Source organism: Triticum aestivum, chromosome 7A, assembly GCF_018294505.1.
Source record: "Triticum aestivum cultivar Chinese Spring chromosome 7A, IWGSC CS RefSeq v2.1, whole genome shotgun sequence".
NCBI lineage: Eukaryota > Viridiplantae > Streptophyta > Magnoliopsida > Poales > Poaceae > Triticum > Triticum aestivum.
The window spans coordinates 267,702,734-267,727,932 of record NC_057812.1 but is presented as its reverse complement, the minus strand read 5'-3'; the positions used below and the strand labels follow the sequence as shown (position 1 = coordinate 267,727,932).

Here is a 25,199-nt window from a genome sequence, read left to right as displayed (position 1 = left end):
AGCGATGAAGCCTACTGCTCATGGGCCGCGGGGCCGGTGGCGGCATTTGCCGCAGGTGATGGGGAATGACGGGGGCGCCGTCGCCCGCAGGTGCTGTTTGGGTGACGCGGGCGGTGAGGGCAGCCCAGCGCTCAACACAAACTCGACGAGCATCGGCCATGAGGACGGCGGAACGGTGGCGGATCGACCGGTGGGAGAGAGGCTGCGACGCACCCCTACCTGACGCGTGAAATGTCGGATTCAGGGCTCCGCAGACCCAAGGAAGATTCGAACTCTGAGGTGCGTGCGAAGAACTCAATCTCCCCGGTCTACCAACTCGTCGAGCTCACGGCCTAGCTCGATGAACGGGAAAGAAGAGAGGCACAGCAGTTTACCCAGGTTCGGGCCACCTTGCGGTGTAAAACCCTACTACTACTTTGTGGTGGATTAGCCTCGAGGTGGGCTGAGGATAAACTAGTATAGAGGCAGAACAACCTCAGAAGGCATGTTCTTGTGTTGATGTGAGCTGATGAGAGTTTTGATGGCTCTATTCATCCGTCCCCCTCTATGGTGATGGCTAAGCTATATTATAGTGACCTTGGTCCTCTTCCCCCAAAACGAAGGCGGAAAGGAATCCCACAACGGCTAAGTTTGAAGGGAGACAAATAGTACATCTTATCCTGGCGAAACGTGGTCTTCGTCTGCAAAGATTCTGGTCGTGACATCATGATGGGCTCGGCGATGACCTCCGTCCTGCCGTCCTGACGGTCTTGGTCTTGTAGCACGGGAATGAAAACCTTTGGCTGATTCCTCGGGACTCCGCGCGTGTGCTTGCCTCTTTAGCACCAAAGAGAAAACCTGTTGTACCGCGCCCGCTGGCGTCCGCCTGACCTTGGTCGTCATGGCTTGCGTCACCTTAACCTCACGAGGTGGGCGCCTGCATAGAAATCTCCGCTCCTCGGGATCCAGCCTAGGGAGGCCACTTCTTCTGGAGGTCTTTGCGTCGTCCGCCTCGTGAGGCTTGGCCCCCTCGCGAGGGTCTTGTGTTGTTGATGCTGAAGGTGGGCCGTACCAGACCGCTGATGGAGCCACGCCGTGGGCCGCAGGCAGGCAAGTCTGGATACCCTGGTTCCCAGAACGTTGACAGAGCCAGATGTGGATGCAAGTGGATGAGGCCGGGCCCCGCGCACGTGTGGGTTAAGAAAGGACGCTTCCACTGGCTGACTAGTGGGCTTGCTATCAGTAGTCGTCATAAATTATACGAAGGGTGGTAGTTGGGTGCCCATCAAGTGGGACCGCGGCGGACACCGAGAAGACGCGCGGTGCGAACGTATTTCAACCACAATTTTGGGTCGGAAATAGGTTGGCGCAGGCGCGAAGCGGACGGCTTTTGGGAATGAGTCGGCGCATTGGGCCGGTGTTCTCGACCACAGTGATTCAAACGAACATGGGCGGACGAAACGGGAGTTGCTCTTACTCTGTTTATTCAGTCCACTTTTCTTTCCTATTCCTCTATTTCTCCCCGTTCCTTTGTTTTGCATACATGCATTCCGAACATGCCCTAAAACGTTTGGCTGTATCGTGACACGGAAAGAGAATCAACTGAAATCCAGCGTCCTGCAGGATTCAAAGTAGGAAGCACTCGTATGTCGTATATATATGAACAGCAACGCAAATTGACAGGAGAATCGGCTCAAGCTGAAAGGTTTACATAATAAGATCGTGTGGCAGCTAAGACGTTCGCTGGGAGTTTCCCCCTGGCGAACGTTCACCAGTTACTATTTCGCTGGGAGTACTCCAAGATTGTGACTACTCGGTGCATGCATGAATGCAGGATGATGGATCAATGATTAAGGGTGGTAATACGGCAGCACGGTGTACACGGTCTGCACGACGGTGAGGACGAGCAGGAGCACGGCGGCGGCGGCGGACATGCTCGTCCACGGGTTGCTGAAGTAGTCGTGAGCGAGCACGGCGCGGTGCCTGTTCCAGCTGCGGCCGCAGTACTCCCTCACGTCGCGGAACATGTCGGCGTAGCAGTTGTTGGCGACGCCCGGCGTGCCCGCGGCGGCACCGCCGCAGAGCTCACCAAGGTGCGCGTAGAACGCCGCCGTCTCCTCGTCCCCCTTGACGAACACCCCGGCCCGCTGCAGGATGTCCACGTCGCGCCGCCCGTGCGATGCCACCGACGCCATGAGCACCACGTAGCTCATCAGGCGCTGCAGCTCCCACCGGCCCCGGCTCTGCTCGTACGCGAGGAGGTTGGCGAACATGGCGCGGTTCGTGTAGCTCTCCACGGCCGGGATCTCGAGCACGCCGTCGCGGGCGCGGAACGTCACGTCGACGAGGCTCCGGGGGGACTTCTTGGCCCGGAACGTGACGCCGGCGTCCTCCAGCTCCGACGCCGAGGGGAGCAGCCACGGCAAGCGCTCGTCCATGGGCTTGGCCAGCCACTCGTTGAACGCCTCCTCCTCCTCGGTGACCTTGTTGTTGCCGCCAGCGGGAGGGACGGCGGCGTCCTCGTCTTGTGGTGGGAGGAACCAGTGGTAGTAGAGGTGCAGCAGGTGGAGGATCTCGCCGTCGGGGGGCTTCGCCGTGGCGGCGTCCTGCGGTGTCTCGACGGTGAGGTACTTGGCGAGGAGGCTGGTGACGAGGTGGTCGCGGCCTCGGCCGCCGGTGGCGATGGCGTAGAAGCGCTCGAGGACGAAGAAGGGGAGCTGGTTCTCGAGCAGGAAGAGGTCGCTGTAGACATTCTGCATGGCCCAGGCGGCGTCGATGAGCGCGTCGGCGGCGCCGTCCTCGCCAGAACTCGATGATGAAGCAGCCGTCGAGGAGGAGCATCTCGGCGAAGCCACGCGGCCTGAGGTCCTCGGTGGGCTCAGCGTAGCGGCGGCGCGCCGCGGGTTCGAGGGCCCGCGCGGCGCGGGCGTAGGACGCGAGCGGCTCGTGGCCCCGCGCGAGGAGGTCGCGGAGGTAGCGCCACTTGTGCTCCTCCATGGCGCGGAGGCGGGCGGCGCCCCGGTGGAAGGGGCCGACGGAGACCATCTGCGGCTCGTAGAGGTGACGGTTGCGGTCGCGCATGGGCCCCGCCACCCGGAAGATGGTGAAGGGCTCGCTCTCGTGCGGCTTCCCCGGAAGCGCGTCCAGACGCTGCTGCATGCGCGATGCCATCTCTTCGTCCTCGTCCGCCTCGTCGCCGGCGCCAGCCGAGGCTGTGCTGCTCTCCTCCAACCGGCTCTGCATGGACGTGGACATCTCCTCCGCCTCTGCGTCCTCGGCGTGTTTGTTTCCGTTCCCGGGCACGACGGCGATGCGCCCGTCAGCCTCGTGGTCGTGCTCCGCCGTGGCGAGCAGTGGCTGGGCCGCAGGGTCCATCTTCACCTAAACCGCTCAGGAGACAATGGCGATGTCCGTGTACCAGGCCGTGTTAAACAGGCGTCAAAGGTGGTGGAGGAGAATGCGTGGGAGACCCGGAGCCACCTTACAAGACTTCCAACACATGGGCGGCGAGAAAAATCTTCGACTGTCCACAAGAGATGCCACAAGTAGGTGAAAGATTGAAAATTCAATAGCTTCATTACAACTTGACGTACTCCTTAAGACTCAAAATGTATGGTAGATGATGTCAATTCCATTGTGTGTGTATGGTAAAACATTCTCAAAATGTATAGGTAAGATAATGACAATGGGTGAAATAAGTACGGGTGTCTGCAGCATGTATGCATGCAGAACTCGCATCAACAGCAGTACGGTATCAACCGGGCAACTGGAAGATGAATTGACGTTTTGGTGATCTGGACGAGGACGGTGCAAACTGTAGCCAGACAACTTACTCCTGGTCACCTTGGGGACCGATATGGCTGGGATACTTGAATGAAATATCGGTCCAGGTGCTTTGGCCTTCTGTCAGCTCCTTCACCACCGATGCCACCTCGTCGATGCCCACCCTCACCTGCTGTTTGCTGTCCCTCTCTCGGATCGTCACCTCTGTTGCAGAATCGACAGTTACTGCAAAAGGAACACCGATCTCGTCCGTTCTTGCGTACCTCCTCCCGATAGAAATGCCTTCAGAAGCAAATAACAATATGAGCATGTGCAGTTAGTAAGCCTTGGTGCTATGTCCAATGGTGATTTGTACATGTCCCAGTGTATATAGCTATTCAGCCACATCAGCTTCCATCATGAAATTCCACGATATACTTCGCGGTATGACAAACAATGCTGTTTAAGTTTCTTTATTTTTTTATTTATAAGAAGCTAATAAAGGTAATGGTCGAGAAACTATTTTCCTGCTCAATATGGTATATCACGTACCAGTCGTGTCAATAATGTGTGAGATGCCTGCAGCTGTTAATTCTTTATCAAGCACTTTGGCGGCATCATCAAACTCTTGATTCTTTACCAGCGGGAACACAGTGCACTTGATAGGAGCCACGATAGGAGGGAAACGGAAGACATTCAGCTGCTCCTCTTCTGATTTGCTAGGTCTTGTGTAGAAGGAATGCTCAAACAGACAATAGATTATCCTCCCTATGCCAAATGAGGGCTCAACAACTGAAGGGGTGAAGACTCGCTGGTGCTCCAGCTTCTTCTCCATACTGATCGATACCATTTTCTTTGTAATCACCACTTCCTTTCCAAGTGTGCAAACTTGGAAGTTCGTCTCCCCATTAGATTCCAGTGCAGCCTTCATGTCCATTGCTTCCTTCTCACTCATAGCCTGTTTGTCCAAGAATAAAGTCAATGACAAAAGTTTCTACTTTGGTAGACATGATAAAACTTGCCTAAGAAATTGTAGACAGAGCACAAGATGTGTTACCTCCAATGCTTCAACCACCATCTTCTGATTGCCCTTGAAAGCAAGCCCTAGGTCTTTCTTTGAGGGCACGATAACAAGTTTCTAGCAGCAAGGAAATTCAGATATATTAATGGTAGACCTAATTGATTGTGCATTAAAGGACAAAGACTGTAATAATGTCATGAAAGAATGCTTCTTGATGATGGAACTTGTAATATACTCCTTCAGGAGCAAAAATAAAACATAACTAGTAGCACACATTATTCAATAGTGGTACATTATTAGTGACTCCAAAAATACTGAAGAATCAAATCTGATAGATAACTCACCTCAACTTCTCTAGGCTTTGAAAACTTTTCATGAGCAACAAGTGGAACGCCACTTTTCTCCTAGGACACACCAATCAGGAAAGCATTATCAACATTAGTTGCACACTCAAGAACACAGTCGAGACTAAATATATTAATGAATGAAAGGAGCGACTTCCATTTCAATTGCAACATGTCCAAAGGACTAAAATCAGTAACTGCAAAAGTATTCATGGGATGAGATATAGCTTACAGAATGAGCTTTTAAATCATATGCAGATCTATCTGCAATGCCTACACACTCTGTCCATCCATAAGAACACTCAATCTCTGCATCCCAGCAGTCAGCAGCATAATGAGCCATCTCATTAGGTAGATGCTGTCTGAAGCGCAATCGGCTCTTATCAATTCCCAAACGTGTCAGGAAAAGATAGACCCTTCCAATAAAGTAACCAAGTGTCTCATTATTAACAGTTCCCTGTAAGGAAGAAACATATTATAAGTTCTAGAAATAGAAGCGAACCACCTCTAATCCAAAGTGGAAGAAGATGAAAAGTGACTAACTCAACTGCCTCTAATCCAAACGGAAGAAGAAAAACAAGTAACTCAACAAAAGATAAGATAGACATCAAGTTCAAACCTTCGAAACTGCTTCTGCAAGCTTCGTTAACTTGGCCGGCTCCCCTGAGAGCTGCAGCTCTCTCGGAAACATCAAGAACTCCAAATCAGCAACATCAACAAACTTGGGATGTGACTTATCCTCAGGATCTACGAAGTGCTCAATCTCGGCCAATGTGAATTCACGCACTCGTAGAAGACCTTGACGTGGAGAGATCTGATTGTCAAATAAGTAGAAAGTAGTGAGTGGATGCAAAGAATATATATCTTACTACTGCAAGCGAATTTTCCACTCTTCAAATGTTTATAACATTATAGTGCATGACAAATGTATGTTTAGCCATGTATGTTAGCAGGTCTAAATTTCTCCCAAGCATTCAAGTCTGAACGCAATGAAGGTTTTATATAAATGGAATAATGAAATAACAGCACATATTTTAAATCACATTGTTCATGCAGGTATTCAAAACAATCATATGAAGTGTGATGTAAATGGAGAACGTTGCATCTTATTTTAAACAGGTATATCACCTATCATTCATTCAAAATCATGTTGCGGAAGTGGGTAGTTTAACAACAGCATAATACACTCTGTGTATAAAAAGTCTAGATTTACCGTTCATCTTCTTTTCACAGCATGAAGATCAACAACCATTCATTCAAAAATCATGTTGCAAAACATTTTTAACAAAAACAGAAGTAGAGTAGTTTAAACAACAGCACCACACATTCTCTATATAAAAAAGTCTAGGTTTAGCAGTATTGTTGCCACATGAAGAACGCCCATCATTCATTAAAAATCATGTTGCATAAATATTTTTAATAAAAAAAATAGTAGTCTAAGTCAACAGAATCATAAATTCCATGAAAAAAAGAAGTCGAGATTGAACATTTGATTAAATTCATGAAGCAAACACTATGTGCTGAATCATCATATGAAGAATAATCTGTTAGTGAAGTATAATACCATTGCAAACATGCAAAGAATTAACAAGTGAAATGGCAGTTACTGACAATCCAATGAAAGCTAAAAGCATGGTGTGACACAACACAGACCTCGTTACGGAATGCTTGACCAATTTGAGCTGCTGCAAAGGGAAGCTTTTGGCCATTGTAGTAGTACAAGTCCTTGAAGTTGACAAAAATACCCTGTGCAGTCTCTGGCCTCATATACCTGTTTGTTCACACAAAAAATGAGCATGTTTGGTCAATTCAACACAAAAAACATGATTAATGTGGTGACTGGTAATCTTCTTACCCCACGCTAAGACCTGTTGGGCCAATTGATGTCTGGAACATAAGATTGAATGGGTAGGGAGCAGAGAGTGGGTTCTTTGTATCAGGGGCAACAATGCCATATTCCTTGATCTTTGCACCGAGTTCCTCTCGTGAGAGGTCATCTAACACAGCAAGGACGCGCTTAAACTCGGCAGCCGTCTCAGGGGACAAGGTGAGATCCTTCTCAAGCTTGTCCTTGCAGAAATCTTTCAACAGGTGATCAGCACGATAGCATGTGCCTGTCTTCTCATCCTTAACCATGAGGTCGGTGAACTTATCGACGTGCCCTGATGCCTTCAAGACAACCTCAGGTGTCACACAGGGGCAGTCAACCTCCAACATATTCTCCTCCAAAACAAAATGCTGGAAAAGGAATGGAGAAATTAGCATCTTCCCAGAACAAATTGCACGAGATGATGTCATAAAATACAGCGCCATAAAATATATTACTATCTAAACCCAACCAACATCAAGCACAGAAAATAATTCAGAAAGAAACAGAACCGTACCAATACAAGCTAGCAAATCGAACCCTTATCTCCACCAATATCAGGCATAGAAATGAACTGACAAAATCCATATTTGCCAACTAGTACTAATGAACTGACATCAGGAATCTTCGTCATAAATAAATTGCCATATGTAATTCGAGTACTGCAGTGGCAGAAAATGCAAGTGATATGTAAAAACTAAAAAAAGCTTGTTTAATTGCCTTTAGAGGTGTGCACTTGTAAGTTTCCATATCTAGATTCCATATGCAAGTTCCACATAAAACACAGTGCAAGTAGTAAATCATCCCTACCCCAGTACCCCTACATCAAATTGCAGCAGCTAGGCAACATCAAGTAGTAAATCATCGCTACCCCAGTACCCCAGTACCCCAATATGGATTGGAGCATCTAAATCCAACCAACATCAAGCACAGAAACTAATTCAGAAAAAAAAACAGAACCATGCCAATACAAACAAGCAAATCGAACACTGATCCACCAATATCAGGCATAGAAATGACCCGACAAAATCCATATTTGCCAACTAGTACTAATGAACTGACACCAGGAATCTTCGTCATAAGTAAATTGCCATATTGTAATCCGAGTACTACAGCAGCAGAAAATGCAAGTGATATGTAAAAACTAAAAACAGCTTGTTTAATTGACTTTAGAGGTGTGCACTTGAAATATTCCATATCTAGATTCTTTACTAAAACATGGGTAACTGTCTTCTTTGCTTAATATCAAGATTCCATATGCAATTTCCACATAAACCACAGTGCAAGTGGTAAATCATCGCTACCCCAGTACCCCTACATCAAATCGCAGCAGCTAGGCAACATCGACTACGATACAAGCATGAAAAATAAACCACGACATTTCGAGATGGGCTGGCGGCCTCACTCACCTGCCTCCAGAAGGCCAGGACGTTGGACTTGACCGCACACCCGGGCGGGCCGTAGTCGTACAGGCCGGCGACGCCGCGGTAGATCTTGAAAGATGGTATGTAGAAGAGCTTCCGCTCGAGGGTGTTCCCCACTGCCTGCCGCATCTCCTCCCGCGCCGCGCCTCCGCCGGACCCGACGGCGGCCTGCAGCCTGCGCGCGGCCGCGCCAGCCTCGATCTTTAGAGCCTTCAGCGCCTCGACCGCCGCGTCGACGCCCACCTTGGCGCCGGAGGCCTTGAGTGACCGCACGGCCTCAGCCTGCGCGTCCACTGCCGCCTGCCTCTCCGCCAGCGCCCGGCGGAGCGCTTCTTCCGAGGGTGCTGCCCCTGCCATGGAGGAGGAGGAGAAGAAGGAAAGGGTCGCGGTGAGGGAGCGGCGGCGCGCGGCGGCGGCGAGGGGCTGTGGGGCTAGGGTTCTGCTGGGTTTAGGGGCTCGGGAGAGGGAGGAGACGATAAGCTGGGGGCGGAATCGCATAAACACCATCGACAGGGTCCGAGGTCGCGGCGGTTGTGCGTTTCCACCCTCGTGTTACCAACTTATTGCCATTCGGTGGAAGTGTGTCTGCGTGATCCGGGCCTGGCTTGTTAGGTGCCTCGTGTGTGATAGAGTATTGGAGGGATGTTTACGCAAGAGTGGCAGTGTGTTGGGATTATAGGTGGCCAAACGGGCCGGGATAGCTGGGCCGGCACGGCACGGCACGTGCTAAACGGGCCAGGCCCGGCACGCGGCACGCCAAGGGCCGTGCCTGGGCCTGAAGGCCGAGCACGCGGGCCGACACGGCACGGCCTGGTTATCTTTTTTTATTTTTTTTTATGTATCCTAATGTGGCCCAACAGGTAAAAATAGGCTAAAAACGCCCAGTGCGCAAAATAGGAGGCATATTAGCGGGCCTAGCGGGCCGATGGGCCGGCCCGATTAGCATACGGGCCGTGCCTGAGCTGCAGGCTGCAGCACGCGGGCCGGCACGGCACGGCCCGTATAATAATCGTGCCTTCGCGGGCCGAGCCGTGCCAGGCACGATTAGGATGGGCCGTGCCGTGCCGGGCCGGGCCGGCCCGTTTGGCCAGCTATAGTTGGAATGTGATCTGGACCGTTGGGGCATTACTATCGGACGATGAAGATTTGCAGCACAGGGATAAAGCACGGATTGACTCAGTGGGTTCACCGTCACAATACACTTCTTCCTGAGAATTTACGCTTTCAGTTTAAATTTAAAACATATACGCGAGGTGGTACTAATAAATTTTGATACGCCGCACGCTAGCCTCGCTAGCCAGGACCTCCAATGTCGCACGCTAACTCGTGTAGACCAACAGCGATCACTCGTGTTTGCGCCGAGTTTTTCCTTCTCCTCGTACGAAGTTAGGGTTTTTCCTCTCGGCGGCGCTCCCAGCCGTCATTGAGAAAATTTTCTTCTTCCCTCCCCACGATCTGGGCAGGGGATCGACTCGGCTGATTTAGGCGACTGGCATCACCGCCCCGGCCGGGTCTGTTGTCCCTTCTCGTCCAGGCGGGTGGCTAGGGTTTTCGGCTTCAACATTACCCGGTGTCTTCAGATCGGGTAAGGATTTCAGTCATGGCTGCGGAAGGTACAGGAGGGTCGGCGTCTGCCGGCGGCTCCACTTCCGCGACAGAGATCGAGCAACTCATGGCGGAGTTGGGTCTCCAGGAGGACGACATGGATGATGTAGTGGTGGATGAAGATGTTGTCCCCCAACATGTTGCTAGATGGATGGCGGTGGCACGTGTGCACATCGATAAACCCTATAGTCAGGGATGGTTCTTCAGGAACATGAGATCGGTCTGGGATCTCGCACAGACGGTGAACTTCAAGCCCCTTGAATCAAATATGTACACTATGCAATTCCACTGCCTTGCCGATTGGGAGAGAGTCACGCTGGAGGGACCATGAAATTTTAGAGGTCATGCGGTCATCATATCCCCCTATGACGGGGAGACTCAGCCATCTAAGGTGAAGCTTGACATAATAGATATATGGATCCAGATCCATGATGTACCAAGCCTGTTTGCACATCTGGTTCCGTCCTTGGCTGCAAAAGTAGGGGAAGTCTTATTCTCAGAAGCGGCTTCGTTTGACTTCGCTGGAAATTTTTATCGTGTTTGGGTCTGAGTCAATGTTCACAAGCCCCTAAAAATGCAGTGTCTCTGGTCAGGAATTAGAAGAGACAAATCTACCGGGTGAAATATGAGTGTTTGCCAGATTGGTGTGCAATTTGTGGGCATCTAGGACATGTTTTCAAGGAACATGGTGATGGAGTCCACCCTCCATCGTCTCTGGTTTTCAAGGACCTACGGGCTAGCTGGACTATGCGGCCTGGGCGTGGTCCAGGAGGCAACCGGGGTCGCCGAGGAGGTAGATCAGGAGGAGAACATACTGCTGGGAAGGAGGATCTTGGGGCAGGAAACTAGGAGGACGAGCTGGAGGTCACAGATGATATGGCAACGAATGAGGCGAGTAGAAAGCGCGTTGACAGAACACCTCCTGGACAGAATCGGGGAGGTGCTGGCTTGCAATCCAACACGCGCCCAAATGCTACTGAATTGGCTCTTGTGGTTATGGGAAATAACATGGTCAGCCCAATGCTGCATAGGGATCCGAAGAGGACAAGGCTAGAAGATGAAGCAAAGGACATCCCAAGTACTGTTGTTAAGAATTTGGCGGGCTCCTTCAAGGAGCGCCGCCCATCCCAATGAGTACTTTGTGTTGGAACTGTCGCGGTGTGGGCAACCCTGCGACAGTCCAAGAACTTCGCGAATTCGCGAGGAAATTTGCCCCTACCCTTTTGTGTATTGTTGAAACGCAAATAGAAGGTTCTAGGGTAGAAGCTTTAGCTGGTACTTTGGGATATGATAGTTCTTATGTGGTGGATAGCCGAGGTAGAAGTGGTGGACTAGGGATTTTCTGGAATAATGAAATAAATGTGGAGATTTTGGGTTACTCTTGTTACCATCTTGATGTGTCTGTATAGGAACAGGGTCACGACAAGTGGAGATTGACAGTTGTATACGGAGAGGCTCAAACCAACTTGAGGCATCAAACTTGGAGTGTTCTGAAGAATATTAGCACTTTGAGCAATCTCCCGTGGGTGTGCATGGGGGATTTCAATGGAGTGTTACGTCCAGACGAACACGAGGGCACCGGAAGACGTAGCAATGCCCAGATGCAAGCATTTCAAGAAGCCACAGATGTTTGCATGTTGCTAGACATCGGCTTCAAGGGCCGTTTTGGACGTTTGAAAAAAGAGTGGCGGGAGGCACTTACACCAGATGTAGGCTAGACCGTGCCCTGGTTAACACTGATTGGATGGCGCGCTACCCAATGGCGACAGTAGAGCATCTCTCGGCTGCAACCTCGGATCATGGGCTCATACCACTGGATTTCGGCCGAGCACATGAGACAGTGCAAAACCGATCCTTCCGTTACGAGGCAATGTGGGAAAAGCATGAGGAGTTCAGGGGGACAATTGAAATAGAATGGGCAGCGATGGGACCATGCGCTATGGTACATCAGCTGCAAGATAAACTGTCGAGAGTGTCCAGGGGTTTAACCAGATGGAATAAACAATCATTTGGTAGCGTGCGATGGGAGATAAAGGAACTGAAGAAGAAGGTGGATGAGCTGAAAGGCGACCTACTGCGTGCAGCACCAAGCCATGTGGAACTAAAGATCAATGAAAGACTGGTGGAACTATACCACTGCGAAGAGATAATGTGGAGACAACGGGCGAGAATTGAGTGGCTCTCATCAGGTGACAAAAACACGAAATTCTTCCACCTCCGAGCAAGCATGAGGAGGAAGAAAAATATGATCCAGGCGCTGCAGAACACTTTGGGTGTAATGGTAGAGGACAAAGCTTAGTTAAAAGCCATGGCAAACAATTTCTACCAAGAACTTTATGCATCAGAGGGAGTGCAGGGTATAGCAGACGTGCTTCAACATGTACCGTGCAAAGTTACAACGGCCATGAATAGGGACCTATGTGCCCCATATACACAGGAGGAGGTAAAAACGGCCCTTTTTTCAGATGTACCCTACGAAGGCTCCGGGGCCTGATGGTTTTCCAGCCCTGTTTTATTAGAAACATTGGGACGTGTGTTGGGAGGATGTCACTAACATAGTGCTTAGAATTGTCCGAGGGGGAAGAAAGCCCCAAAAGAATCAATGGCACGATCCTTGTCCTAATACCAAAGGTAACCAATCAGACTCACATGTCCCAGTTTAGACCGATCAGCCTGTGAAATGTTTTATATAAGATCGCTTCGAAGGTGATTGCGAACAAATTAAAACAGGTGTTGCCAGATATAATATCAAAGGAACAGTCCGCTTTTGTGCCGGGAAGATTGATAACGGACAATATTATTTGTGCTTATGAATGCCTACACTTGTGACGCCCCAAGGCCGGAGCTTCAGATGCCTTCCAGGGTTTCCGGGTTTTCGTCGTGTGAGTTGTTGGTTTGTTGCATTCATCTTTGCATCATGTGCATTGCATCATGTCATAAATCTTTTGCATCTCAACTAAATAATTTGTGTGGATCTTCGATCCATTTAAATCGAGGGAAGGGTGACTTCTCTTTATAACATATCCTCCCGGTAGTAGGGAGCTATATTAAAATATTTCTTTAATTTGAAATTCACCATAACACACTTGTAAAAATCCCAATGTTGTAGTTATCATAACTCTTGGCCTCTATCTTTGCTATATATCTTTTCTCTATTTTCCGGAGCTCCACCAAGTATCCGAACATTTTTGGACCTCCTATCACCCACTTCCCATTCAAATCATTTGAATTTAAATCAAATGAGTTTGAATTTAAATCTTTCTATCATGGCCTTTTCTATTTTCTCGGAACGAGCATATTTTTGTGAGTCCGGAAAAATATTCAGCATGCCCAAATCCTTCCTCTAATCCTTTCTTTCCTTTCCTTTCTTTCTTTGCGGTTTTCTGATTTCTAGAAGGTTTTTTTAAAGACTTAAGGGAGAAGAGAGACCCAGGCCTCTCTAGGGCCCATCCACTTCCGGCCCAAACCTCCCTAGGCGCAGCCTTTCCTCTCCCTGGGCCGGCTTCCCTAAGGCCCAGTAAAGCTCCCCCCGTAACCCTAGCTCGATCCCCATCTCCCCTCTCCCTCGTTCTCTCCAGTGCGCCGCTACCTCATACGCACGCATCGAGCCAGGAGGCGTGCTCAATCCCATCTCTCCCTCCTGCGCCGCCTTGTGTCTCCCTTTGCCCGATCCCCTCTCCCTCCTCTCGCTCTTCCTTGCGCCGAACCCCATGGTCCTGCTGCAGCTGCTCTTCCCGGCTCCTCCCGTGGCGCCCGCGTCCCTGTTCACCTCCACTGCCTCCGTGACAGGGTCCCTCGCAGGCTCCTCCTCATTGACTTGCCTCGCCGCCGCGCGTCCCTGCCCCGCCGCTTTCTCCTTGTCGGCGCCCAGGCCCCGCTGAGCTCACTGTTGCACATCGTCGCGTCACTGCTGCATCCTCGCCGCCGCTCGGGATCCTCCTTCCACCTCGCCTCTCTGAAACCCCCGCGGATGCCATCTTCCAGCCTTGCCGGATGCCGTCCAGGGAACCCATGGCGCCGTCAAGGCCAGCGTCGCCAGCACCGTCCTCCTCTGCCTGCACCTGCTCGTCATCCTTGGGATCTGCGAGAAGCAGCTCCGAAGTGCTCCAGCAGCCCGAGGTTGTAGCAGCATCGGTCTAGGCGTGTCGGGCTCCCGAGCGCCTCCTCCTGCTGGCCTGGCGTGCAGCAGCAGCGTACTACTTCGCCCTTCGTGCGTCTCCGCTTTCTGTTGATGCTAAGACCGTGGCTCTAAGACCGTATCCGGATTCGCCAAGTACCACGACGCCACCGAAGAGTTCGGGTTCGACAAGTTCGATGACGCTATTGTACAACCACGTTACCGAGACCGGCAAGACCGAAGGAACAAGACAGCCAAGTACACCACCGACAAGACCTTGGATGTCCGAACGAGTACCGAACGAAACGCCAAGTACCACCACCGCCGAGTACGACCACTTCCACGATGATACGAGAACAACTACCGTTGACCCTCGAAACCTCCGTGGACGTCAAGTCCCTCATCGTGATCCCGAACATCTACGAAAAATTGTGCAAATAAGAACGTGAACGACTACCATCGCCGTGAACCACTACCATCGCCGATGAACGATAGGACGACTACTTCGACTACCGTCTCGTGAACCACTACTTCCCTCGACGTCTGAGAACGTCTACTTCCACTACTTCATCTACGCCGACTCGAACCGCTCCGATAATGCACGCTTCAAAGGTATAACCGCCGAGATGACCGCCCGTGAACTAATGCATGTGTGATGTATGAGATGCTCGTGCTTGCTCCGTGCTCGAATTGTCGATGCACGTTGTCCCTCTTTTGCCTTGTTACCGTCGTCTCGTGGGACACCCGAAATCCGGGAGCACCCCACCATCTTTTGCACGCATCCGCACACTTCACTTTGCATCGGTATCTCAATCGAGTTACCGGAACCGGAACGCTGTCGTGGCACCATTTTCGTTATCGTTGTCGTGGCACCCCTTCCTTTCCACCACGGTGACAAATGCTTCATAATGCTCTTATCAACATTTTCGTAAAAATTGCATAAACTTGATTCATGCCATCTGCATCATGATAACAACAATTAGAATGTTTAAAATTGTTGTTTGCTTTAAATTGCCAATTGCATATGGGGTTTTACCGGAATTGTTGTTTGGCGTTCCGGCCTCATTTAAACTTGCCTAAATAGATGATCTCCTTATGCTCTCCTCTTGCCATGTTTAGCAACATTTAATATTGTTGAGTACCTAAACGAGATCGAACTAAATAAGGCATGTGGTGTTCCATTAATATGCAACTCGTTGCATATTGAGCTCCACTTAATTTGTAGGATTGCTTGTGCACTTTGCCATGCCATGCATATTAAACCGGACATGCATCATACTTGGTTGTGCATCGTGCCATGCTTATGTGGTGGTTGTTTATTATGTTGTTTGCTCCTTTCCGGTGTTGCTTCTTCGGGCTAGTTCCGATAACGTCGCGTTTGTGAGGAACCGTTCGACTACGTCCGTTTGTCTTCTTCAGGGACTCGTTCTTCTTCCTTGCGGGATCTCAGGCAAGATGACCATACCCTCGAAATCACTTCTATCTTTGCTTGCTAGTTGCTCGCTCTTTTGCTATGCCTATGCTGCGATACCGACCACTTGCTTATCATGCCTCCCATATTGTTAAACCAAGCCTCTAACCCACCTTGTCCTAGCAAACCGTTGTTTGGCTATGTTACCGCTTTGCTCAGCCCCTCTTATAGCGTTGTTAGTTGCAGGTGAAGATTGAATCTTGTTCCATGTTGGAACATGGATATTTTGTTGGGATATCACGATATATCTTATTTAATTAATGCATCTATATACTTGGTAAATGGTGGAAGGCTCGGCCTTATGCCTGGTGTTTTGTTCCACTCTTGCCGCCCTAGTTTCCGTCATATTGGTGTTATGTTCCCGGATTTTGCGTTCCTTACGCGGTTGGGTTATAATGGGAACCCCTTGACAGTTCGCTTTGAATAAAACTCCTCCAGCAAGGCCCAACATTGGTTTTACCATTTGCCACCTAGCCTTTTTTCCCTTGGGTTACGCCAGCCCAAGGGTCATCTTTATTTTAAACCCCCCGGGCCAGTGCTTGTCTAAGTGTTGGTCCAAACTAGAGCCCCTTGCAGCGCCACCTCGGGGAAACTCGAGGGCTGGTTTTAGTTGTATGGATTGCTTATCCAGTGTTGCCCTGAGAACGAGATATGTGCAGCTCCTATCGGGATGTCGGCGCATCGGGTGGTCTTGCTGGACTTGTTTTACCATTGTCGAGGATGTCTTGTAACCGGGATTCCGAGTCTGATCGGGTCTTCCCGCTAGAAGGAATATCCTTCGTTGACCAGTGAGAGCTTGTGATGGGCTAAGTTGGGACACCCCTGCAGGGTTTTGAACTTTCGAGAGCCGTGCCCGCGGTTATGGGTAGATGGGAATTTGTTAACGTCCGGTTGTAGAAAACCTGAAGTTGACCTTAATTAAAATACATCAACCGCGCGTGTTACCGTGATGGTCTCTTCTCGGCGGGGTCCGGGAAGTGAACACGGTGTTGGAGTTATGTTTGACGTAGGTTGTGCTAGGATCACTTCTTGATCATAGCTTCTCGAACGTGCTTTGCCTTCTCTTCTCGCTCTCATTTGCGTATGTTAGCCACCATATATGCTAGTCGCTTGCTGCAGCTCCACCTCATACCACTACCTTACCTTTAAGCTTAAATAGTCTTGATCACGAGGGTGTGAGATTGCTGAGTCCCTGTGGCTCACAGATACTTCCAAAACCAGCTTGCAGGTGCCGAGGTTACCGTGCAGATGACGCAACCAAGCTCAGGAGGAGCTCGATGAAGATCTTGTCCTTTGTGTTGTTTCGTTCTAGTTGATCAGTAGTGGAGCCCAGTTGGGGTCGATCGGGGATCTGTGTAGCTTTTGGGGTAGTCTTCTTTTATTTTGGTTCCGTAGTCGGACCTTGATTGTATCTGGATGATGTAATGCTTTATTCATGTATTGTGTGAAGTGGCGATTGTAAGCCAACTATGTACCTCTGTCCCTTATGTATTACATGGGTTATGTGAAGATTACCTCACTTGCGACATTGCTTTCAATGCGGTTATGCCTCTAAGTCGTGCTTCGACACGTGGGAGATATAGCCGCATCGAGGGCGTTACAAGTTGGTAATCAGAGCCTTCCCCGACCTTAGGAGCCCCACTGCTTGATCGAATTAGCTGCCGTTGTTGAGTCTAGAAAAATGTTTTGAGTCATTAGGAATTATATATCGGAGAGTTTAGGAATTCTTTTTACTCCCCAGTCCCTTCGTCGCTCTGGTAAGGCATCCTGACGTAGAGTTTTGACTCTTCTCTTCTTAAATTTGCACTAAAAAAAATTTAGGATCACGCGGGTATTTTGGAATCGTTCCGATGGTTTTGTGACGAGAACATTGTTCTTGGTGCCTCCTGACATTTAGGGGTTGTGGCAGTGTCCCGGGGAGTTGAGATCCGAGGTGTTGTCGTCACAATTTTATCATTGCAGTTCTGGAATACCTGAGTTTAGTTTCGCCGACATCGAAAATCTCTTTTATGCAGTTGTTGGTGAGATAACCTCGACGCCACCCAGTACTGGGGCGGGAGTTCGGGAGTATCGCCATAACTCGTATAACGGATGCTTTTCGAAGGTTGAGGTAGATGATTTCCGAAGGTTTCTTGGTTATGTGTTGAAGGATGGATACAACTGGATGTAGGATTTGTTAGTTTTGGGTGAGATATTATGCTTCCCCTGTATCCCCAACACCTGATTGCATAACCAGAAATTTTTGGGAGTTTATAAGTGGGAATTCAAGTAGCTCTTAGGATATCTTTCCGACAGATGTATGATATGAAATTGGGGTTCGACGTCTAGTGGTCCGCCTATCCACGGTTGGTTTTACAGTGGTCTCATTGTGTCTTAAAGAGTCCTTGGCTATGCCGACTCGGGGACGCTTCGTATGTCATGTGCACTGCCTTGTACATGATGGTGCTGTACGATCGAGCCCGTGTAGGCCCGACCACGAAAACTTCGGACGAAATCTCTATCATATGTTTGTTCTAGCTTATTCTGCAAGCCAATCCTTGTTTTGTTTTGAGATGTGGTATTCGAGTTGCTTCGAAGTCAAATGTTGATTCCACACCTTTCTCATAGTGGTGTTCTCATACTCCGATGTGAATACAAATCCTTCATGTTCATCAAGATTGTTTTTGTCAATCCTTTTTAACCGGTGTGCTTCTCTTCAAGTGGGTCCGATCATTTCAACATCCGCAAGATCAAGTATCAGTTTCTTCTGAACGGTGTTTGTTTCATCCGTCTCCAACTTGCCTTTGTTTTTCCCGCCCACCCACCCTTTTCCTTCAAGGATTCAGATTTCTTAATCAAGTATCCATCTTATTGATGTGAAATCTTTCCATTCTTTTCCATCAATGTTCTTATCCGGTGATTCTCACGAAGATGCTAAGGGAGCTTCAAGTTCATCTTTCTTCATTCTTGTCTTCTCCGATGGTTTCAAATCAAGCTTTTGGTGTTGATCATATCCGTTTTCCTCATTTCAAATGCCTTCTCTTGCCGGTGCACCTCATAACCATTCATTTCTCGCTATTCATTTATTCCGTAGTGTTCAAGATATCTCGAAGATTCGTGCTTACACTCTGCTTTCGTTCAAGCTCTTTCGAGGATGTTCCCTCATTCAAGTCATTCAAATCAACCGGTGCTTTCTCTCTTTTGAATTGTTCAACGGTGTTTCTTTTGAGTGGGCCCTAACCCACAGGTCTTTTCCCAGGATCTTACCTGACTCTTCTTATTTTCCCGGAGCTAGCCTAAATTCTTCCAAAGTTTGACGTAAGAATGAATTATCATCAGTCTTATGTTTTCTCCAAGATCTGTCGAATTCTATTCATCATTGGCTCAACCTCTTTGTTTTGATTCTTCCGAAGTGTCTAAACAATTCGTGGTGGTGTTCCTCATCGTCATTCTCTGCTTTTGAAGACCGAAGAAGATTTTTCTCTCAATCCTGCTCCATTCTCTTCAAGATTCGTGATTCTAGCTTGTTGCCATCCTCTTATAATTATTTTCGATTGTGGGAATTCTTTTCACCCATCCGGAGAATTTCATGAGTTTTTTTTTCATTTCTTTTCCCCGAAGGCCATCTTTTCAAATATCACTCATTCCCAGCTTTCAGCTCTCATACTCTAAATCATACTGGTGCTTAAATCAAGGATTCTCTAATCAGCTCGTAATCTCTTCGTTCTCATGGATCTAAATTCTCTCAAGCATCTTCGTTTATTTGCTAATCCTTCCCGGTGTTTCTTCATGTTTTATTCGTTCTTTTTCAATTCTTACGGTGGTTTGTTCAAGAGTGCTTCTCTTTCGTTATCATACAAATTCATTCGTTGTTTCAATCCTACCGGTGTTTCGTTGAAGACCTTCCCAAGTCTGATGTTATACTCTCTTAATCTTTTCTACGAGAATAAGTAATATGCCAAATCCGTTGATTGTCATCAATTTAATTTGGTGAAGGATAAGCATAATGTAATTCTTATTCTTGTTTCATCCAAGTGATTTAATTCCTTATTCCGGAGGCTCATCAAGCTCTCGGTTTTCAATTGTTTTCATCTCCTCTTTTTTCCCGGAGTTCCAAGCTCTAATTATCACAGAGATCCATCTAAATCATTACAAGGTTTCACCTTGTGTTTCCAACTTCTCTTCATTTTCGTTTACCGGAGTTCTTCATGAAGGTTCTTCATGATGGTTCATCAAGGATTTAATTCCTTCTCGAAGTGTTCGTCAAGATTCTTTTCAGGGGAACTCAAGTTTTCTTCTTCTTGCTATCCGGAGTGCAATTCTTTCGTCCGTATCATTGGAGGTGGTATTATGTCATTCTTGATAATTGAGTTCATGTTTCATGTTCCACATGTTGTTAAGAATGAGGTATTTTAAATCCATCAACCTCTTCTTTGGAGTTATCTTTGGATATATTTCACCTAAAGCCTTCCCTGAGGAGTGTTGCTATCCATGGTGCTTATAAGTGACCCAAGTTCTTCAGCTATCCTCCCGGTGAAATAAGTTTCTTGTCTCCTTGCTCATACCAATCCAATTCTTTTTCCCGTGAGTGGCAGGTTGTCACCTCATAATTTGAGATGTATTCCATAAGACCATATCAAGCTTATTCTTTTTGTTGTTGTTTTTTCAACAACTCCGTTCGACCCTTCTCCTAAAGATGCCTTTTCAAGCTCTTTGTAGCAGAACTTGGCATTTTCTTCTACATTCTTTTGTCTCAATTATCTTTATTCTATTCTTTCTCCCGGAGGTCTAGTGATGTTGTTTTTTTTCACTCCTCATCTCGGTTTGTCAAGATCATGTTCAATTTCTTCCATTTACAGTCGAAGTGCTGTCCAAATTATATCAGTCTTATTCCTTCTCTATCTTGTTTAACCGGAGTGTCGTGTCCTCTGCTCAAGTTCTTTTCACCGTATCAAGTCTTGCATAACTTCTCAACCGGAGTGCTGCTCGAAGTTGTTCTTCCTTGTCCCTCTTTTCTAACGGAGTGTTTTCAACTTCGTTCATCTCCTTGTATTCTTTCTTTCAATTTGTTCAACTTTTCAAGGTTTCTTGGTTTCACTCGTTTGTCAAAGAAGCAACTTATTTTTACCTCTTCTCTTTCTCTTCCGTTTTCCCTCCGGTGCCATTCTAGATCTCGGGACGAGATCCTCTCATAGGGGTGGAGTGTTGTGACGCCCCAAGGCCGGAGCTTCAGATGCCTTCCAGGGTTTCCGGGTTTTCGTCGTGTGAGTTGTTGGTTTGTTGCATTCATCTTTGCATCATGTGCATTGCATCATGTCATAAATCTTTTGCATCTCAACTAAATAATTTGTGTGGATCTTCGATCCATTTAAATCGAGGGAAGGGTGACTTCTCTTTATAACATATCCTCCCAGTAGTAGGGAGCTATATTAAAATATTTCTTTAATTTGAAATTCACCATAACACACTTGTAAAAATCCCAATGTTGTAGTTATCACAACTCTTGGCCTCTATCTTTGCTATATATCTTTTCTCTATTTTCCGGAGCTCCACCAAGTATCCGAACATTTTTGGACCTCCTATCACCCACTTCCCATTCAAATCATTTGAATTTAAATCAAATGAGTTTGAATTTAAATCTTTCTATCATGGCCTTTTCTAATTTCTCGGAACGAGCATATTTTTGCGAGTCCGGAAAAATATTCCGCATGCCCAAATCCTTCCTCTAATCCTTTCTTTCCTTTCCTTTCTTTCTTTGCGGTTTTCTGATTTCTAGAAGGTTTTTTTAAAGACTTAAGGGAGAAGAGAGACCCAGGCCTCTCTAGGGCCCATCCACTTCCGGCCCAAACCTCCCTAGGCACAGCCTTTCCTCTCCCTGGGCCGGCCTCCCTAAGGCCCAGTAAAGCTCCCCCCGTAACCCTAGCTCGATCCCCATCTCCCCTCTCCCTCGTTCCCTCCAGTGCGCCGCTACCTCATACGCACGCATCGAGCCAGGAGGCGTGCTCGATCCCATCTCTCCCTCCTGTGCCGCCTTGTCTCTCCCTTCGCCCGATCCCCTCTCCCTCCTCTCGCTCTTCCTTGCGCCGAACCCCATGGTCCTGCTGCAGCTGCTTTTCCCGGCTCCTCCCGTGGCGCCCGCGTCCCTGTTCACCTCCACTGCCTCCGTGACAGGGTCCCTCGCAGGCTCCTCCTTATCGACTTGCCTTGCCGCCACGCGTCCCTGCCCCGCCGCTTTCTCCTTGTCGGCGCCCAGGCCCCGCCGAGCTCACTGTTGCACATCGTCGCGTCACTGCTGCATCCTCGCCGCCGGCCATCCTTGCTGCCGCTCGGGATCCTCCTTCCACCTCGCCTCTCTGAAACCCCGCGGATGCCATCTTCCAGCCTCGCCGGATGCCGTCCAGGGAACCCATGGCGCCGTCAAGGCCAGCGTCGCCAGCACCGTCCTCCTTTGCCTGCACCTGCTCGTCATCCTTGGGATCTGCGAGAAGCAGCTCCGAAGTGCTCCAGCAGCCCGAGGTTGTAGCAGCATCGGTCTAGGCGTGTCGGGCTCCCGAGTGCCTCCTCCTGCTGGCCTGGCGTGCAGTAGCAGTGTACTACTTCGCCCTTCGTGCGTCTCCGCTTTCTGTTGATGCTAAGACCGTGGCTCTAAGACTGTATCCGGATTCGCCAAGTACCACGACGCCCCCCGAAGAGTTCGGGTTCGACAAGTTCGATGACGCTATTGTACAACCACGTTACCGAGACCGGCAAGAACGACGGAACGAGACAGCCAAGTACACCACCGACAAGACCTTGGATGTCCGAACGAGTACCGAACGAAACGTCAAGTACCACCACCACCGAGTACAACCACTTCCATGATGATACGAGAACAACTACCGTCGACCCTCGAAGCCTCCATGGACGTCAAGTCCCTCGTCGTGATCCCGAACATCTACGAAAATTTTTGCAACTAAGAACGTGAACGACTACCATCGCCGTGAACCAGTACCATCGCCGATGAACGATAGGACGACTAGTTCAACTACCGTCTCGTGAACCACTACTTCCCTCGACGTCCGAGAACGTCTACTTCCACTACTTCCTCTACGCCGACTCGAACCGCTCTGATAACGCACGCTTCAAAGGTATAACCGCCGAGATGACCGCCCGTGAACTAATGCATGTGTGATGTATGAGATGCTCGTGCTTGCTCCGTGCTTGAATTGTCGATGCATGTTGCCCCTCTTTTGCCTTGTTACCGTCGTCTCGTGGGACACCCGGAATCCGGGAGTGCCCCACCATCTTTTGCACGCATCCGCACACTTCTCTTTGCATCGGTATCTCAATCGAGTTATCGGAACCGGAACGTTGTCGTGGCACCGTTTTCGTTATCGTTGCCGTGGCACCCCTTCCTTTCCACCACGGTGACAAATGCTTCATAATGCTCTTATCAACATTTTCATAAAAATTGCATAAACTTGATTCATGCCATCTGCATCATGATAACAACAATTAGAATGTTTAAAATTGTTGTTTGCTTTAAATTGCTAATTGCATATGGGGTTTTACCGGAATTGTTGTTTGGCGTTCCGGCCTCATTTAAACTTGCCTAAATAGATGATTTCCTTATGCTCTCCTCTTGCCATGTTTAGCAACATTTAATATTGTTGAGTACCTAAACGAGATCGAACTAAATAAGGCATGTGGTGTTCCATCAATATGCAACTCGTAGCATATTGAGCTCCACTTAATTTGAAGGATTGCTTGTGCACTTTGCCATGCCATGCATATTAAACCGGACATGCATCATACTTGGTTGTGCATCGTGCCATGCTTATGTGGTGGTTGTTTATTATGTTGTTTGCTCCTTTCCGGTGTTGCTTCTTCGGGCTAGTTCTGATAACGTCGCATTTGTGAGGAACCGTTCGACTACGTCCAGTTGTCTTCTTCAGGGACTCGTTCTTCTTCCTTGCGGGATCTCAGGCAAGATGACCATACCCTCAAAATCACTTCTATCTTTGCTTGCTAGTTGCTCGCTCTTTTGCTATGCCTATGCTGTGATACCGACCACTTGCTTATCATGCCCCCCATATTGTTAAACCAAGCCTCTAACCCACCTTGTCCTAGCAAACCGTTGTTTGGTTATGTTACCGCTTTGCTCAGCCCCTCTTATAGCGTTGTTAGTTGCAGGTGAAGATTGAAGCTTGTTCCATGTTGGAACATGGATATTTTGTTGGGATATCACGATATATCTTATTTAATTAATGCATCTATATACTTGGTAAAGGGTGGAAGGCTCGGCCTTATGCCTGGTGTTTTGTTCCACTCTTGCCGCCCTAGTTTCCGTCATATCGGTGTTATGTTCCCGGATTTTGCGTTCCTTACGCGGTTGGGTTATAATGGCAACCCCTTGACAGTTCGCTTTGAATAAAACTCCTCCAGCAAGGCCCAACATTGGTTTTACCATTTGCCACCTAGCCTTTTTCCCTTGGGTTAGGCCAGCCCAAGGGTCATCTTTATTTTAAACCCCCCGGGCCAGTGCTTGTCTAAGTGTTGGTCCAAACTAGAGCCCCTTGCAGCGCCACCTCGGGGAAACTCGAGGGCTGGTTTTAGTTGTACGGATTGCTTATCCGGTGTTGCCCTGAGAACGAGATATGTGCAGCTCCTATCGGGATGTCGGCGCATCGGGTGGTCTTGCTGGACTTGTTTTACCATTGTCGAGGATGTCTTGTAACCGGGATTCCGAGTTTGATCGGGTCTTCCCGCTAGAAGAAATATCCTTCGTTGATCGTGAGAGCTTGTGATGGGCTAAGTTGGGACACCCCTGCAGGTTTTGAACTTTTGAGAGCCGTGCCCGCGGTTATGGGTAGATGGGAATTTGTTAACGTTCGGTTGTAGAAAACCTGAAGTTGACCTTAATTAAAATACATCAACCGCGCGTGTTACCGTGATGGTCTCTTCTCGCCGGGGTCCGGGAAGTGAACACGGTGTTGGAGTTGAGTTTGACGTAGGTTGTGCTAGGATCACTTCTTGATCATAGCTTCTCGAACGTGCTTTGCCTTCTCTTCTCGCTCTCATTTGCGTATGTTAGCCACCATATATGCTAGTCGCTTGCTGCAGCTCCACCTCATACCACTACCTTAACTTTAAGCTTAAATAGTCTTGATCGCGAGGGTGTGAGATTGTTGAGTCCCTGTGGCTCACAGATACTTCCAAAACCAGCTTGCACGTGCCGAGGTTACCGTGTAGATGACGCAACCAAGCTCAGGAGGAGCTCGATGAAGATCTTGTGCTTTGTGTTGTTTCGTTCTAGTTGATCAGTAGTGGAGCCCAGTTGGGGTCGATCGGGGATCTGTGTAGCTTTTGGGGTAGTCTTCTTTTATTTTGGTTTCGTAGTCGGACCTTGATTGTATCTGGATGATGTAATGCTTTATTCATGTATTGTGTGAAGTGGCGATTGTAAGCCAACTATGTACCTCTGTCCCTTATGTATTACATGGGTTGTGTGAAGATTACCTCACTTGCGACATTGCTTTCAATGCGATTATGCCTCTAAGTCGTGCTTCGACACGTGGGAGATATAGCCGCATCGAGGGCGTTACAACACTTTATGAAATGCAACAGATCGAGGAACAATAGTTACTGTGC

The 25,199-nt window shown here is 48.6% G+C and overlaps 1 protein-coding gene and 1 pseudogene across 1 annotated transcript; both read right to left on the bottom strand.

Annotated features, from left to right (window-relative positions):
- Positions 1-1,604: 1,604 nt before the first annotated feature.
- Positions 1,605-3,354, bottom strand: LOC123152034 (UPF0481 protein At3g47200-like; annotated as a pseudogene).
- Positions 3,355-3,516: 162 nt separating this feature from the next.
- On the bottom strand, positions 3,517-8,919 carry LOC123152033 (glycine--tRNA ligase, mitochondrial 1). Its single transcript, XM_044571643.1, has 9 exons — positions 8,383-8,919; positions 6,962-7,344; positions 6,760-6,877; positions 5,726-5,920; positions 5,339-5,563; positions 5,107-5,166; positions 4,799-4,879; positions 4,294-4,699; positions 3,517-4,044 (listed from the first exon to the last, which is right to left on the bottom strand). Exons 1-9 carry the CDS (start codon positions 8,902-8,904, stop codon positions 3,809-3,811), a joined length of 2,226 nt encoding a protein of 741 aa, XP_044427578.1. The 5' UTR covers positions 8,905-8,919; the 3' UTR covers positions 3,517-3,808.
- Positions 8,920-25,199: the final 16,280 nt, after the last annotated feature.

Bases quoted from the DNA above. Each gene is read 5' to 3' on its own strand.
- LOC123152033 (XM_044571643.1), bottom strand. From the start codon at position 8,904: ATGGTGTTTATGCGATTCCGCCCCCAGCTTATCGTCTCCTCCCTCTCC. The intron at 6,878-6,961 runs GTAAGAAGATTA...GTGAACAAACAG, and splicing joins CCAACAGGTCTTAGCGTGGG to GTATATGAGGCCAGAGACTG. The intron at 4,700-4,798 runs GTAACACATCTT...TTGGACAAACAG, and splicing joins TGGTGGTTGAAGCATTGGAG to GCTATGAGTGAGAAGGAAGC.